This window comes from Mauremys mutica, chromosome 7, assembly GCF_020497125.1.
Source record: "Mauremys mutica isolate MM-2020 ecotype Southern chromosome 7, ASM2049712v1, whole genome shotgun sequence".
Lineage (NCBI taxonomy): Eukaryota > Metazoa > Chordata > Testudines > Geoemydidae > Mauremys > Mauremys mutica.
This window is the reverse complement of record NC_059078.1, coordinates 108,923,981-108,940,674: the sequence shown is the minus strand read 5'-3', so window position 1 is coordinate 108,940,674 and position 16,694 is coordinate 108,923,981. Positions and strand designations below refer to the sequence as shown.

General features: G+C 43.1%; 1 protein-coding gene across 4 annotated transcripts; it reads right to left on the bottom strand.

Annotated features, from left to right (window-relative positions):
• Positions 1–214: 214 nt before the first annotated feature.
• On the bottom strand, positions 215–11,232 carry EEF1AKMT2 (EEF1A lysine methyltransferase 2). Of its 4 annotated transcripts, none has more exons than XM_045025929.1 (6): positions 11,050–11,220; positions 8,633–8,698; positions 7,916–8,030; positions 3,255–3,362; positions 1,560–1,776; positions 215–755 (listed from the first exon to the last, which is right to left on the bottom strand). In XM_045025929.1, the coding sequence occupies exons 1-6, from the start codon at positions 11,130–11,132 to the stop codon at positions 658–660; spliced, it is 687 nt and encodes a 228-aa protein (XP_044881864.1). In that variant the 5' UTR covers positions 11,133–11,220; the 3' UTR covers positions 215–657. The 4 variants fall into 4 exon arrangements, with proteins under 4 accessions (XP_044881864.1, XP_044881865.1, XP_044881866.1 ...); XM_045025930.1 differs by lacking the exon at positions 11,050–11,220 and adding an exon at positions 10,685–10,911; XM_045025931.1 differs by lacking the exon at positions 11,050–11,220 and adding an exon at positions 10,599–10,674.
• Between the last annotated feature and the right edge of the window lie 5,462 nt (positions 11,233–16,694).

The following is a 16,694-nucleotide window of genomic DNA, read 5'->3' as shown; positions in this document are numbered from 1 at the left end:
AATCCCACCCTAAAGCACTACATTATAATGTCTTGTGAGTGCTACAATCTTTACACTCATTTTCCTCCTTATTTAACTAAAGGTTGATTTCGGATTACACTATAACATGCACGTTTCCTTTACAGAAATAAAATAAAACATTGCCCACTGTTTAGATCTCAAAAGCATGTTCATTATTATGCCAAACAACACAGAAATAAGACTTCTTGTTTTGTATGATTCAAGACTGCTTACATTTATTTTAAATTGTTCACTAGAAACCAAAATAAACATTAAATAGGAAAAAAATATTTACACTTCAAATGCAAAAGTAATGTGAATAGTTTTAGTTGGTCTCTGAAAAATCAGAGTGCCACATTTTCACGCACTTACACCCACACAATTTTATTGAAATAAGTGAAGCTATAACAAAGAGAAACAGCACAAAGGCAGAATTTACCCTAGAAACATTTCAGCTGTATATAACTTGCCCTGAATTTTATGGAGGCCCATTGCAGTTCAGCACATGCACTGTGTTTTATTGTGCACTCAGTGAGCAGTTATTTACACAGATGCTGGGTTTTTTTTCCTCTCTCTCTCTCTCCTTTGCATCAGATTTACTTTGAAGTGAAGACTTTTCTTTTCTCAGCTAATCTAATTTGTCCAAGATGGATGGCCTTATTTTTTTCTTTGGAAAACCAAGGCTGTTACACTGTTTCCAATTCTCCCTCCAAAGCAGAACTTGGGTGTTGGCAACTCCTCCAGAATTTCAAATCCTGCCAGACAGAAATTAATGCTTTTATTAAGAAGTCATGTTACTCTTCCCTTGGATAACCTTTTGCAAACCACTCTTAATTCATATGGAAAACAAGCAAGTCAGTTACTTTGTAAGTTTATAGTGCTGTGTTTTATATTGCTTCTTTATATAGCTGAAACTCCTCCATAGATAATAAAATCTTAGCTAGCTGCATTGTGCAGACTAACGACAGAAAAGATAAGAATTTGCCAGCAATTCTAGTTCTCGGTACACTTGGGTTTCAAGCTTCAAGCATGAGATTCAGAATCTGACTAGCAAGTAAAAGAATTCAGACCCATCAGGAGGTTCACTGAGCAAGTGACATGTGAGTGCACATGGACTGTCACAGCCTACAACTGCCAGTTCCTTTGTGACTAAGAGAAAAGATAAAAATGTATCCCAATTTTAAAGGTGAGCTGGGTGGGTGAATGGGGGATCTATTTTAAAGACCAGAGGAAAAAAAGCCATACTGGTAAATAATTCTCTTCTTCTCCAAAATAACTTGCCTGCAATTCTTGTCCTCTGAGGTTGGAAGGTATAAAAAAAATCCTCATTTCTGAACTGCATCTCTACTGGTAAAAGTTGGAGCCAGAATTCCCTACCCATGCCTACAACGATGGAAGCTGTACTGAGGATAAGGCTGAGGACGCACACCCACGTTTTATCGCTGTGATGTCTAATCCCGCTTGGATAAAATAAACACGGCAATAAAAGGACATTAACATTTACCTACCAAAACCTTAAACAACCACAAGTTGGCAGATAACTCTGCCCAACTACTTACCTTCCTTGAACTCATTTAGCAGCTCCTCTTTGGTCCAATTACAAGAGGTTATGAGGAAAAAGCCTTCCATTTTCAATACCGTGCAGAGGGATTTCACATACTGCTTCCTCTTCTCAGCTGCATTGTCAGGATTAAGGCTTATGGCATCAAAGGTTCCCTTGTCAATACAAATCTGAAATCCTGATAGCTCAGCTGATGGAGTCAAGAAGTCTTTTACCTAAATCAAAAGTGTACCACTATGTAAATAATCATCTTTTAGTTGGGAAGTGCTGCATCTCTAATGTAGACTTGTGCTGTCATTTGTGAGGGCACAAAAATTGACAACATCTAGGTGTCATGGAAGAAGATAACACTCACAACAGACTCAGGATCAGCTGAAGCCGTTTCAGGCTTTATTCCAAGCACACAACACAGCACCTAGTGGGTAAGGAGCCAGGCAGCCACTTCCCTGAGCACACACTGACTGGCACTCGCTGAGCTCTTATATAGCCAGCCTGGCCATCCTCTGGTGGGCAATGACCAATAGGGTGTAAACTATACTAATTCAGTTACAAGTTCTGCACAGGCTGTATGAGTACCTTACAGACAGGACCAAGTCCATCCCTCCATGGGCTGCATGAGTTCCTTACACTAGGTCTACTTGGAAAGTGGTTACCATGCAACTGCTTTGCACAATTTTGGTGCCATGTCAATCTGATTCTCCCTTTGCATTATGCAAAAATCTCTAGTTGAGCCCAGCTACATGCCTACCTATTTGAAGTGCTTTAGCTGGCCTCCATTGCAGTAGTATTTAAGCACCTCACAATTTTTAATGTATTTGGAAGTTCACTCTAAGATATTATTTACTATTTGCCGTATGGCAGCACTGAGAGACCTCAGTCATGGACCTGGGTCCCAGAGTGCTAGGCTGCATATAAACAGAACACAAGTGACATGGCCCAAGGAGTTCATGATCTATTCTAAGGCTATGTCTACACTACCGCAATAAATTGACCTAGGTCTAGTTACCGCGGGGTCTACACCATGGGGGTCTACACTACAGGGGGTCGACGGGAGAAAATCTCCCATCGACTTACCTTACCCTTCTCATTGGGGGTAGAGTACGGGGTTGACTGGAGAGCGATCTGCTGTCGATTTGGCAGGTCTTTACTAGACCTGCTAAATCGACCGTTGGTGGATCAATCTCAGAGCGTCGATCCCCACTGAAGTGTAGACCTGCCCTCAGTATAAGAAAAGAGAACATCCAGACAGGGGGAGCACAAGGTAACAATGAACTGGTCAGCATGAAAAGCAGTGGTGTCTGTACCATTGTTGAATTTTTTGTAGTTTGACATATTTAGTCTGCTATTTCTTACCTAAAAAAGTCAGAGTATATATTCTAGAATACAGAATTGATCTTTTAAAGTGTGATCTAGTTTCTCCCCTTGCTCAGGGATGACACTCTTGTTAGCCTAAATGGGAGTTTTGCACAGGTATCACGGGGAGTAAAATCTTCACCAACCAAGAGATCTTCTGGTAAATACAGATATATTAATAAGCTGTTGGTTAGAGTCCCCTTCAAGTGAGCAGAACTACAATTAGATTTCAAAAAACGTAGTCAGTATATTAACATATGTCTGAAATCAAGTGACTCGATTAATCCCTCAAGTTCAATTGCTTTCTGTTTTCCCTAACATAATCCCTCGGAACACTTACCTGCAATTTAATATTAGACAGCCCTTCTTTCTCTATTATGTTTTGAGAAAGTTGTATTGCAGAAGGAGAGTAATCAATTCCAGTGAGATTAGTGTAACCACATTTTGCCTAGAGAAAGAGAGAGAATCTTACTCAGTGTGCTAGCAAACTACCCTTACTCAGCAGGTGTGCTCCCTCTGTATAATCCAAGTCAATTCAAGTCATCCTAATAACAAAAAAAGCTTTTACTCATTTTTATTCCTGATGCCTCTGTAGAACCAAAAAAGCTACAGGAGCATGAGCTGTTACTCTATTTTGTTTTGTATATCATCAGCAGAGTTGTTAACTAAGAGCTAGCTCCTTCCAATAGGTGGAAAACTGAGCAGAACCATGACAAGTAACACGCTGCAGAAGTAGTTATAAAATACAATAATACATCCTCTAATCGGTACCAAAAAGGAAACTAGACAACAGGAATTTCCATATAGATCACAATAATGGCCAGTATCAGATGCTTCAAAGGACAGAGTAAATCCTCCATACTGGACAATTATACGATAACATAGTTATGGGGAAATTGTTCCTTACATTCAGACAGGTAGTTGATTTGTCCTGAAGCATACTGATATCCCTCATACTTTTTATCCTAAGTGAGGTAATTGCATATGATATTCTGATTATTCACATTAACATCTAATCCTTATTTGAATGCTACTGAGTTCTTTGCTTCAGTATTATGAGTGAGTTCCACAAGCCAATTATGTGCTGTGCCATACAGACATTGAGTTCGACTCTGTACTCAATAAACCAGTGCAGAGAGCAAAGCACAGAGATAATATTTTAATGGCAAACCTTTTGCTAAGCAGATGAGTTACAACACCTTGTACCTGCTGGCGTTTTACCAGAGAGTGTGTGGTTTCATTCCTAGATAGAATAAATTTCAAAAATGAAGCCTGGGTCACAAGAGGCCAGGTCTGAATCCACCACAGAAGGTGCGATCTCCTGGCCAGCAGCAGATATAAGTAGATGTTTTTATGCCAAGATGGCCATTTGGGAATCCAATGGCATTAAGAAGTTCAAAGGGATCCGAGGCTGTGCACTGACTTAATAGGAAGGCTGATGCCCTGGATAGCAGGGGATATACAAAGACATGCTTTTTGCAGCACTTTCTTCCAAACAGCATAACCTCTGTGAGTTCAGCTTTAACCAGCTACTTTTAATCCAGGCTCTAAATTTTAGCTAAACATCAAGAAAGCTGAGAGACTGTGTTGTTCACACTTGGCATGGAAAGATTTGACAAGGAGCTGTGTACTGCTAAGATTTCTGCCCCTGTTGTCTTCCCAGAGCTTCCAGAGCCTTGAGAGTCTTCATAGTTGAGGGCTCTGGAGGTGGAAGAACAGTTCCCATACCAGCCCTCTCAATTTGATGTTTGAGGAACAACATGATTCACTTGAGGGAGTTTCAGCTCGCCCTACAGCTTCACCTACATTCTCTTGGGACAAGACAGGAGCGTTTGGAGATCAATGATATTGAATGCTGCAGAGTGCTCCAGCTGAACGTATGTGGACTAACTACCCTCTTATACAGACAGGAAAAAATCACACACCAGAGCAACCAATTATGTCTCTGTACCATGCTCTGACCAATGGGACTGGTAGTTCATGTTGGAAAATGCTTTTTGCTGGTTTCTTGATTAGTGTGCTTAGAAAAAGCAGCTTAAATACTGGGTCATAGTTTGCGAGGTCACTAGCACTGAGCAATGGTTTCTTTAGTGTTGGCCAGATTACTGCATGTTCTGAATTGGGTAGTAGATTTCCCTCATTAAAGGATGTACTGACAATCTCTGTTAGTAGGGGTCCCAGATGTTCTCTGCTCTCCTACCATTCAGGAAACAGAGAGGTCAGAGTCATAAGCGGTGGCCTGATTGCTCTATCAGTCTTTCCATAGCTATTAATAGTGAATGGGCTATATTCCTGGTGTTGTATCCAGGAAATGGTAGCTGAATGAGAAAAGCTCATCACAAATACAGAGGCAGAGCTGGCTCCAGGCACCAGCATTCCGAGCTGGTGCTTGGGGCGGCAATCTGCAAGAGGCGGCAGTCCCTGTTGTTTTGCCCCCAAGCAGCGCACCGAATTGCCGCTGCGGACGGCGGGCGCAGTCCGTGTGCCCTTAGGCCGGCAGGCGCGTTTCCGCGGTGGCGGCAATTCGGCGGCAGCTTCTATGTTTAGCTGTCCGCGGCAGCTTCAGCTAAACATAGAAGCTGCCGCCGCATTGCTGCCGCCGCGAAAACACGCCTGCCGCCCTAAGGGCACACGGACTGCCTCCGCTGTCCGCAGCGGCAATTCGGCGTGCTGCTTGGGGCAGCGAAAACTGTAGAGCCGGCCCTGCACAGAGGCAGAAGTCACAACTGCTCTGCGAGTCAGTACACTAGACCCTCAGTAAGCAGGTCTGCAGGTTCCTCATGATACACATATGCCAAAGAGCAAGAAGACCCAACATTGTGGGTGGTGGGATAACAAATACTGGGAGCAGAGACAGAAAGAAAAAAGGAGAAAAATAAAGGAAAGGACGACACAGGAAGTTTTCAAGAGTTTGTCTCTTGGACCTTGTGGAATGGTTGTATGATAAAGGCAACAATGTGAGTTCTGTATGCACTTTGGGGTGCTTTGGCTTGTGGGTGGGTATCAGGATCTGTTAGCATCACAATGGTCACTCATGTGGTGCACCTGCTTAAGGTATGTTGGCATGTGGCATTCTGTATCTGCTTGACTTCTTCTAGAGCCACCTACTTTTGTCAGTCAGCTCTGCCTCATCTATATACAGCCTGCTGCACAGGAGTTAACAATGCTTCAACCAGCATTAACCTCCATGGGAATCATTTTTCTTAGTATAATTCCACTTATTGTTCCTGACTGTTTATACATGTGTCTACTTTTCCCCTGGGAACCAAGCTATGACTTCATTTCACCTCTTCTTGCTCTGATGACAGCCCACCACATACCCTGTACAACCACGTTCCAGAGATGTTCCATCCTATTTAGTTAATTAACTTCATTTTGGCTCTTTCAGCACTGCAGTTTCTATGGAATTATCAGGTCCCAGCTTCCAACTGTAGAATTTTATTACTGTTGATGATGCATGAGCCAGAAGAATCCCAGCATTACTTCCAGATCCTGGACTGAGGTTACAGAGCTGCCAGTTGGAAAAACTAATGCTTTTTCTTATAAACTGAGCAAATCTCATCTCGAGTTGAGAGTAAACAATCAACATGACAGCCATTTTTCAGAATAGTACTTCACTTAAAAAATAACTTTCCTTGTCCAACCACAGTACTTTGGGGCACTTTATATCTTGAGGGATAATTTTTTGGGGGGGGAGGAATAGGCGATGCTAATAGCCTTTAGAAGTGGATTTCCCAGATCATCTTTACCTTTCTTGATATGGAATAAAAATTCATTATATGTTTACAAGTTACATCAAGGATCAGATTCAAGGATGGCAGAATACTCAAGTATGATCCAAAATAACTACATTCTTCTGCAATGAAAGTGTTAACAGTGAATTTAAAACTATTAGGTTTCAAATTAACATATCTAATGAGATAGATGGGGCAGTTATACTTCTCAGTGCTACTGTTTCTGTCTATCTACAGATTTAGGAAGACAAGACAGCATTGGATCACATTCATGGAGACAATAAACTTTAAAAAAAATACAAAAGCCGCACACAAACTTAAATTCTGCTGTAACTGCTAAAGCCTATGGAGAAGTGCTGGTACGGTGAATACCATACACTGACTCAATCTAAACCAGCTAGGACATTCTACCAAAGCATTTAATCAAAAACGTGAAAAGGAACACAAAACTACTCATAACTAAACTTACTGAAGATTGCTCAACTTCATGCCCTGTTGTGCCCCTATGAAATAACAATATTAGTCTTTAAAACATACTTGGTGCTGTGTTTCCACCTCAAGAGAAAAATTATCACTTTTTTTTTTAATTAAAGGGATACCATCAACTTAAAATATTTTCAGGCAGAAGTGTGTTTTTTTTTAACTACTATTTTCACAAGTAATGCTAAGGGTAGTATAACCAAGATGAAAGGGGGGGAACATCTCTGTTTTGTGCATTTGACAGCCCTTTGTGTATTAGTCAATTTCACTATTTCCCCTATACTACAGTTTGTCAGTTCTCTCTCTTGTTATTGTGGGTCTTTCACACAGCAATAGAGGAGAGAAAAGCATTTTAAAACATAAGAAAATATCATAGTAAGTCTACAAACCATGGCAGGGTAATTCAGAAGCTGGTACAGAACCAGATATTACTTATAACAGTTTTTTAAACTGATTAAAGGGAACTGTAAATCTGAAGTCTAAAGTTTTCAGAGAAACAGAAGACTTCTCAAGAAGTTGTAATCTAAACCAGTGGTTCTCAACTGGGGGGCCACGAGCAGGTTTCAGGGGGTCCACGAAGCAGGGCCGGCATTACACTTGCTCGGGCCCAGGGCAGAAAGCCGAAGCCCCATCACCTGGGGTTGAAGCCTGAGGCGCCAAGCCCTGCCACCCAGGGCTGAAGCCGAAGCCTGAGCAACTTAGCTTCACGGGGAAATATTCTCTCATTTGCAGTAAATTTATATACTCTGTTCTTAGCCTTGATTCTGTAATTTTACAAAATACCAACCAATTCAACAAGTAAAACACCATTTCCAGTTCCAATGTCAAGCACAGAGCTGTCCAGAGGGATCTTTTGTTTTTCCATCCATCTGATTAAACGAATCATGCTTTCTTCTCCAAACCTATCAGAAACAGAGGCTTAAGTAATCAACATATTCAAGACACATGAAAGGCACAGCAGCAACTGTACTTCATCTCTCCCCCTATCTGGAATTCATAAAGCACCTGTCACTATAGCATCTAGGCAACAACCTACATAGATCATATTCCAAGTCTGATTTGTTTAAGTTTTAAGTAAACCAAATGGCTTAAAACCTGCTGGGATTAGCAGTACTGGAAACTAAGGCCCTCTTTATGGCCACATAAAATAAAGACTGCACTGGAAGCTTCCCTAGGCTGCCTATTTAATTCTCAGTCTCTGATGATAATAATGATGTCCTTGGTGATATGAGTACGTGCCTACTAGTAAAACAGACTGCAACCACCAACTCATGTCACACACAACAACTAATTTTCAGGGAGTAACTAACAATCTTCAGTCACAACAGAGTTGGGCCAAATAGGAATTGGTGACTCCAAGGAGAAAAGCTCCATATCATATTACCAATACTTTGAACTATCCAGTGACCCAATGAGTTTTTTATTTTGCTTTTATTCCATATATTTTCAAAAGAATAAAAATACTGTATGCATATGTCCATTGATAGTTATTCTCTTTATTTACCAAATTTCCCCAGCATCTCCACTCTCCTGAAAAATCTGTAGTTCACTTTCATATGCAGCATCCCAACTAGGGAGGAAGAGAGGACAGAATATGAAATTAACACAGGAATGACATAGATGAATGATCAAGAAGAAAGGGCATGGGTGGAGATTGTATTCCCATATCGTACACCCCATGTCCAACCCATAAGCTGTTGACACGTGCATCAAAACAAAGGGCCGGATTTCCAGCTCCGTTTGAGAAGTGTATAGCACAACCCAGGAGCGGTATGAGGGCAGGGGGCAACAGTGTGTTTTTGCATTCCCCTGATCCTGGGGTTGTTCTGCACATTGAGTTAGTCCTCCAGAGTAGGTCAGACTGTTATAACCTCCACTAGCAGCCAACAGCCCCAATGGATTGTTATAGAAGCTAGGAATTGCTGGAAGCCCCAGTCACATCTCTTTATCCCATACCACACTTCCTATACCAGCAACCAAGATTTAAGAGGTGGCATGGGAATGGCTATGGTGACTATATGCCCAGGCTAACCCAGGGGAGATTCTCCAGTGGTTAAAACAATGGGGAGTCCTTGTGGCACCTTAAACACTAACAAATTTATTTGGGCACAAGATTTTGTGGGCTAAAACCCACGGGCTGAAATTGTGGAAAAACAGCATCACTTGCCCCATAACCTCAGATCAATAAGGTTATAATGGTGTCTGTCATACTCATAAGCTGCAATGTTCCTTTTCTGGAGCCTTTCAGCACTCATAAAGGTGTGAAGCTCCTTACAAACTCTGAGAACATCAAGCAAAAATAAAAGAAATCACTGCCAATCTGAACCTTACAAAACCTGAGACAAATGAATGGCATACTCAGTGATTTTATGATCCATGTTAGAACTCGTTATGTTCTCCATGGTATTGCTCAGTCAAAGGTTTATTTGTATATTATACAAACTGATGTGGAACATTTTGTCCACAGTACAGATAACGCTGGATGATCACAGTGAACTGAAAAGGTTCAGGTTGCTAGATATGAACTGCATTGGGGGGGAGAGGTAGATTTTTCTGATTGCTCCTCAGATTGAGTTTAAAACTTGAACTATTTTAGCTCCTGTTTAAATTTTGCGTTTTAAAATAGAACTGCTTTCAAGTTGTAGGATTATAAAAAGCTTTCAGAACCACCAACTTCTAAGGTTGTAATTTTTGTAGCGGTTACCATCATGTATTTTTCTCAAAGTGTCCAAAAAACTTTTTAAACAACTTTTTTTTCTGTAGCAGGTGATGAAGAATAATTGGAAAATTGTACAATTTACGAAGGATTCATTCCTCAGGTTCAAGAGAAAATATTAGGCCTATAACACATTGCTACATACTTAAGCTCACATGTTCTCCTCCTAAACTCCACAATCAAATTAAAAAAAAAGAAAAGACTGAAACAAGGAGAGAGAGAGATGCAACTAACTTTGCTGAGATCTAGTGCCCAGGTAAAATGTCATTAATTAATAAATTACAAAAAGCTGACCATTTTTACTTTACAATTGTCTACATGGGGAAATTGCCCAGAATAGCTATTGAGGAATGAACTATTCTGCTTTGAAATCACACTCTGATTATTCTGGAAAAGAGTGTCCACAGGGGGAGCTATTCTGGACTAGCTATAGCAGTCAATTTCTCTGTGTAGGCAAGCCCAAAGAGTATCTATCAGCAGTGAGGTTTGATTTCCAGCTCAGGAATACATTATATATGCTAGCTGTGCTGGAGCTCACGTTATAAATGGCAGCATGACCCAGGAATGCTGGAACAATTTTTTTAGTGGGGATGCTGAAAGCCAATGAACCAAACTGTAAGCCTTGTATATAATGGAAACCACTTCAAGTCAGGGTTGTGGCAGCTCCCCCTGCACCCATAGTTCCAGCACCCATGCTGTGATCAAAGGTTTGGGCAGTGTCTGGCCAGCACCCAGATCCCCAGGGGACATATACCCAGCCATCGCCGAAGCCACGACATTATTTTAATGCCCTAACGCAACTCGCCAGCCTGCCCACCCGGGCTGGGGGTGACACCTCACAGCGGCCCCGCAGACATCACACGGCTCAGCAGCAGCAGCAAAGCGAGAGGCAGCAGGAGCCAAGGTCCCAACGAATGTCAATGGGCTTTGGGACAATTTTGCCAACCCGACTGCCCTGGAGTTTCCAGGAATTAAAGATTAATTTTGAATCAAAGACACTGTCAATGCGATGACAGCTCCAGCCAGGACTCGTCCGTCCACACTGGCACCCCGAGCTGGCACCCGAACAGCCGCAGCCCCTCTGAGAAGCCCGGCCCTGAGCCCTGGTTGCAAACACAAACCCAGGGGCCCCGCCGCCCCGGGGGGAAGGAAATGCCCCTGCGCTCTGCCGGGCCGGGGGGGGGGGCGCCCCGCCCGGGACTCACTGCTCTTTGGTCCCCAGGGCCGAGGGGCCGAACTCGGGCCCCGGCCCCGGGGAGTCACGTGGCCGCTCCCCGGCGTCACTCATCCTCCAGGCGGCAGAGAAGCCGGAAGTGCCCGCGCACCACGGCGTGCGGCGGGGCTAGAGCCCTCCCGCGGCCAGCCCCTCTAGGCTGCTGGAGGACCTTTCCTCTGCCCTGTGCTGCTGGAGTAACGGCGGCCGGGGGAGTTGGGGTCGGGGCTGCCCCGGCCGGGCTCAGTGGCGCCTGAGCAGCGCGGTGTGTTTCCATCACGTCTCTTCTCAGTGCCCAGGCTGGCTGGGGTGTTGTGCCCTCTGGGGGGCGGTGGCGGGTCAGAGCTGGGTCACTTCAGCGAACACACACACACACACACACACACACACACACACACACACACACACACACACACACACACACACACACACACACACACACACACACACACACACACACACACACACACACACACACACACACACACACCCCCCCAGCAGAGCCAGCACTGGTTACTCCGCTCCCCCGGCTTAACTAGAGGGGCGATGACAGACAAGGAAGGATCATCTCATCCTTATTTCTTGAACCATGGAATTGAGGGGGGTTACGGTCGAGGGGCTCCGGTTACACAGCCCCCTAACATGACATGCTCATAACATTTCAGGTTCTTGCAAGTGTTTTCGCTGCACAACGAGGGCCTATGGGGTGTCGCAGTAGTGAGGGGGAATGTGGAACTGTGAGAGCAGTGCTGGGGGAAGAGGATTAGGGGTGGAGTAGTGGGGAGTATAGATGGTGACGGCTTTGGGGCTGCAATGAGGGGAGAGGGATTATGGTGCGGAGGATAAATGGTAGAGGAAGGGAAAGGCATTGATAGTAGAGTGGCCAGGTGGCCGGTTTTTGACCAGAAAGTCCAGTCGAAAAGGGGACCGGACGGTATCCAGTCAGATCGATTGACTTGACACCCAAAGTCCAGTTACTTCTGGCGGGGGAGACAGGAAGGTGCCAAGTCATTACCCATGCCAGCCCCTACTCAGCCAGGGCTGCCTCCTATCTGCATCGGGCTGCTGCAGCTCCCGCCCACGTTCTGCAGGCGAGTCCCTCCCAACCCTGGCAGGGAGGCAGGCAGAGCGGAAAAGCAGTGAGTGATGGAGAGATGGGGAAAGAGGAGCAAACAGAGGCACAGCCTCAGGGGGAAGGGGCCTTGGGGGAAAAGGCAGGGCAGGGGTGAGGCCTGGGTGGAAGGGGCAGGGCAGGGGCAGGTCTTCAGGGGGAAGGGGAGGTTACAGCACTCCTGCTGGAGTGTCCGTTTTTTAAGGTGGGGGGCAGGAGTACTAGGGGAAGTGGAAGGATGGGGAGGACATTGAGATTGGGGATTTGGGGCTGGTTGGCAAGAGGAGGGAGGGGATCTGTCAGCCCATGGTATCCCCTCCGTCCCTCCTCTACGCGTGCAGGATTTGGGGCTGTCTAAGCCCCTCTCCCTGCACATCAGGTGGGAATGGATCTGGGGGAGGAAGGGGTGTCTGAGCCCCTTTTTTTACTCTCCATGTATGATCTTGGGTGGGGGGGTCTTCTCTGGGAGAAGTCCGAGCTCCTCTCCCTGTCTTCCTTATGTGAGCCAGGAATCGGGGTCTGAGGGTGGGAGGAGTGTCTTTTTTTTTAATGGTCTGAGCTGGGAGTATGGGGACAGCAGTGAGGTGGAGTGTTGGAAGAGTGCAGGGAATAATGAAGTGGAAAGGAAAGTGTCAGAGATATGCTATGGGGGAGGTGGGGAGAGCCTTCAGCTCTGTCCTCCACAAAACTGCTACATCCATCAGTCTAGCCAGGATAGGTGCTTATAGCTCCAATCAGTGTAGTGTCTGAGCACTTCACAATCTTTAATGGATTTATCCTCACAACACCCCTGTGAGTTAGACAGAATAAGATAACAAAAGAAGTCTATCATGGAATGGGATATTGAACGCAGGTGTCCCAGGTCCTAACCACTGGACTGGACCATCCTTCCTTTCAGCCCCCCCGCTCAAAAATGTCCTCACTGAACTCCAAGCTAGTCCTGCATCCTCTCACCAGCTCCTGAACACATGGGTCCCAAGATGAGGTTTGCCTCTCCGTGGGACTGTTGGGAGGGAGAACCAGGCAGTGCTGGAGAGGCAAAGGGATGATGCAGAGGCAATGAAGACTACAAATTAGCAAAGATTGGGCAGCTAGACATGGGACAGACCAATCAACAGATCCCAATACACTCTGAATTTTGGGTATGTCTACCCCATCTCTGTAACAGGTTGACTAGAACCATGCAGCTTAGAAGCAGCTGTGTATTGAGGATGAGGCAAATACAACAGGCTCTATTCTATGCAGATCAGGCTTCTGGGAAGTTGCCAATATGACCCTCACTCGGGCAAATTTTGGACAGCCCCATGTCTGTCCATGGGGGAATAAAGTCAGAGGCAAGAAAGCTCTCATGTTGTGTTTGCGTATAGAACATTTTAACAATACTGCAAACTTCTTTATAGATAACATGGGCTTGGACTGGCAAAGCGTTGAACCTGTTTTCAGGTATTTAGCATTGTATAGGATTGGACCCTATGTTATTCACATAACAAACCACACCAGCCCCCTGGAATATGCTTCTTTTTTCCAGACTTAAGTTTTCAGGCCATTAAAGAGCTTTAAAGTATTTATATTTTAAGCTTCATAAAGTCAGTAGGCCTGGCAGTAATGCTACACCACTAATATTTTAGCAGATTAGAGGACTAAATTTAAGAGATCCAATCCTGCAACCCTTAACTGCACAAACAGGATCAGGTCATAGCTATTTTAATACTGTACTTCAATAGATCAAATTCATCCTTAGCACGACTCCAATTTTATGTCCTGTTCTTTTGTCCGTCTGTCTCTTAAACTGTGATTGTTTTGTTTTAGAGACATGATTTTCCTGTTTTTCCATCGTCATATACAAATGCCAGCATGTCATTTAAACAGATTAAACAGTAAATAGCCTTGCTTTCAATGGATAATGTGACTCCAAATGACCAGATTTTGAACCCTGCACCATCTGACCCATATGACTGATCTAAAACCATCAGAATCAGAAGGATTTCTGCTATTTCTTTTGGATCACTAGCGTGTGAAGAGACAGGAAATATAAACACATGTCTTAGACTCAACAGTGAGTACAGTGCATAACCTACAGTGAATGGGGCTTGAAACTTAATCAAAAATAAAATTGCTGTTTTATGGCAAATGAAAATGTAAGTGCCTTAAATTAGAAAAAGAAATAGAATCAAATCTGTCTGTACATTTCTAATGTGACCATGCCATACCATCTAGGAGTCCATAATAAAAATAATAATTTTCTATATTATTTTTATTCTGCACCTATTATACATTCCCTTTAAAAATGACCTGGAGATAACATTGTTCTATATTGTGTTGGGATTATCAAACACAGCATTATCAGCTTTTCAAAGGAACTTTTCATCACATTTTAAATATTTTCCTTGCTGTTGTTTATCTGTTCCATGCTTTAAAGGGATTATAATCTGTTTACTTGCTCTATGTTTTTTCTTTCATTATTCATTCACACATAGGTTCAGTTTTGAAAGGCTTCTCCTAAGATCTCCCAGTATTGAGCATTTGAAATCTATGTATTGAATAAAAAGGTATTGATTCTTGTATTAAAAATAAGAATTTTATAAAGATCAAGTATACAAATGAATAAATACTATAAATACTTATATCCCCAAAAGGAAGAAGTGTACACAATGAAATATATGACAGGACTTGCACCTTTTCCAAAGAACAAGCAATTAGGAATCTGAAAATGGGTGTAACTAGCTGGACATTGCATCAGAAGTGATAAACCCTGAAACTACCAGATCATCTGTGCTGGAGGACCCACACAGAACCCAATCTGATCATCACAGGGGTTCCCCCACATGGAATGGTTTGCAAGATGAAGGCCATAGCCTTTTTGTTTTCTAACACAAGGAATTACATGGTTTTGGGAATCAGATTCTACACGTCCCTTAAATGTAAAAACATACAGCAATTCACTATTTAGGTAGAGAAATCAAGCACAAAAATGTCAGGAGAGTGAAAAGTTATGCCTACAACAGTCATCACTCAGCCTTTTTGCACAGTTCTTGAACAGTTTTAACAATATCAAGCTCCATTTTGAAAACACTATCAAGGGTGCTGCTTACTATCTTGTGTAGTTTCAAGGGTGTCAATAAGTGTTTACTGTTTTGAGAAGCTCACTGGTTTCCATGGACTATTCATGGTTGTCTGACCGACATTTGGTAGTTGGTAGTTTTGGTCCTATAAATGTTACAGTAGAACCTCAGGAATGGAGGTTGTTCGCAACTCTGAAATGTTTGTAACTCTGAACAAAACGTTATGGTTGTTCTTCCAAAAGTTTACAGCTGAACATTGACTTAATACAACTTTGAAACTTTACTATGCTGATTAAAAATGTTGCTTTCCATTTATTTTTAGTAGTTTTTATTTTACACAGTACAGTACTGTATTTGCTCTTTCTTTTGTTTTGTTGTCTTTGCTGCTGCCTTATTGTGTACTTCAGGTTCCAAATTGGGTGTTTGGTTGACAGGTCAGTTTGTGACTCTGGTGTTCTAACTCTGAGGCTCTACTGTACTATATTAGGCTTCGATTCTGCAAGATTGGAGCCTGAAAGTATATTTTTTACAGCAAAAATCGGAATGAGGAACGAGGCTGTAGGAATCCTAGACCTAATTTAGCTTTGGCATATGAATGCACAACTCCCTCTGAATTTGGCCTCTTCATTTTTGTTGTTGTTGCACTAACTTGGGCCCCAGTCCTGCAAGCTGATCCAGGCAGGCTGTGCACAAGCAGAACTCCATTGACTTCAATAGGGTGATACACATGCATAAGGGTCTGCCCATATGGATTAGCTTGCAGTTTCCAGGCTTTGATCTCTTAACCTTAATGTTACACTAAGAATCCTTAATTTAATTCCCCTTGGTTAATAAAAAAGAGTGAAAGAAGTAAGTATGAAAAAGAAAAAGAAGTATTTGCATGTGAAATCACCTCTACTGGGATACATATTGTGATTTTTACTTCTCATTTACAAGTTTTGTTAAACTTTGTATGAAACTGTATATGAAATCACATCTCCCTGCGTGGACGTTACTGAACTGCGCCATTAAAATCACACTGTCACCTGTACATTATTTTGTGGGAAACCTGTCACAGGAAATAGCTGTTGCCACCAGTGGGGCAGATTTTGCTGTTAGTGTAACTCCATTAACTTCAGTAGGATTGGCCTGAGGTGTAACTGGAAACAGAATTTGATTCCTTATACTATTGTTCAGTTCATCCATACCTCCAAAACCAAAACCTTCAGTACTACATATTCATGAAAACATAAATAGAAACCTTTGCGGTTTTAAAATTACTAAACCTATTTTATTATTATTACATATATTTATTACAGTAGTGGCCGGAGAACCTGATGTAGACCCCCACTGTACTGGGTGCCATGCAAACATAAAATGGCACAGTCCCTACCCCACTGAGGTCTTGTCACCTGTGATATTTAAGTCTGAGGCCCAGAGACAGCATGGGCAGAGGGGTCTACATTTCCATGGGTTATCTGATGA

Coding starts and splice junctions, on each gene's coding strand:
- EEF1AKMT2 (XM_045025929.1), bottom strand. CDS start 11,132: ATGAGTGACGCCGGGGAGCGGCCACGTGACTCCCCGGGGCCGGGGCCC. Junction 8,699..11,049: donor GCCCTGGGGACCAAAGAGCA/GTGAGTCCCGGG, acceptor CTTCCTCCCTAG/TTGGGATGCTGCATATGAAA. Junction 3,363..7,915: donor GTGTTTTACTTGTTGAATTG/GTTGGTATTTTG, acceptor CTCTTTCTCTAG/GCAAAATGTGGTTACACTAA.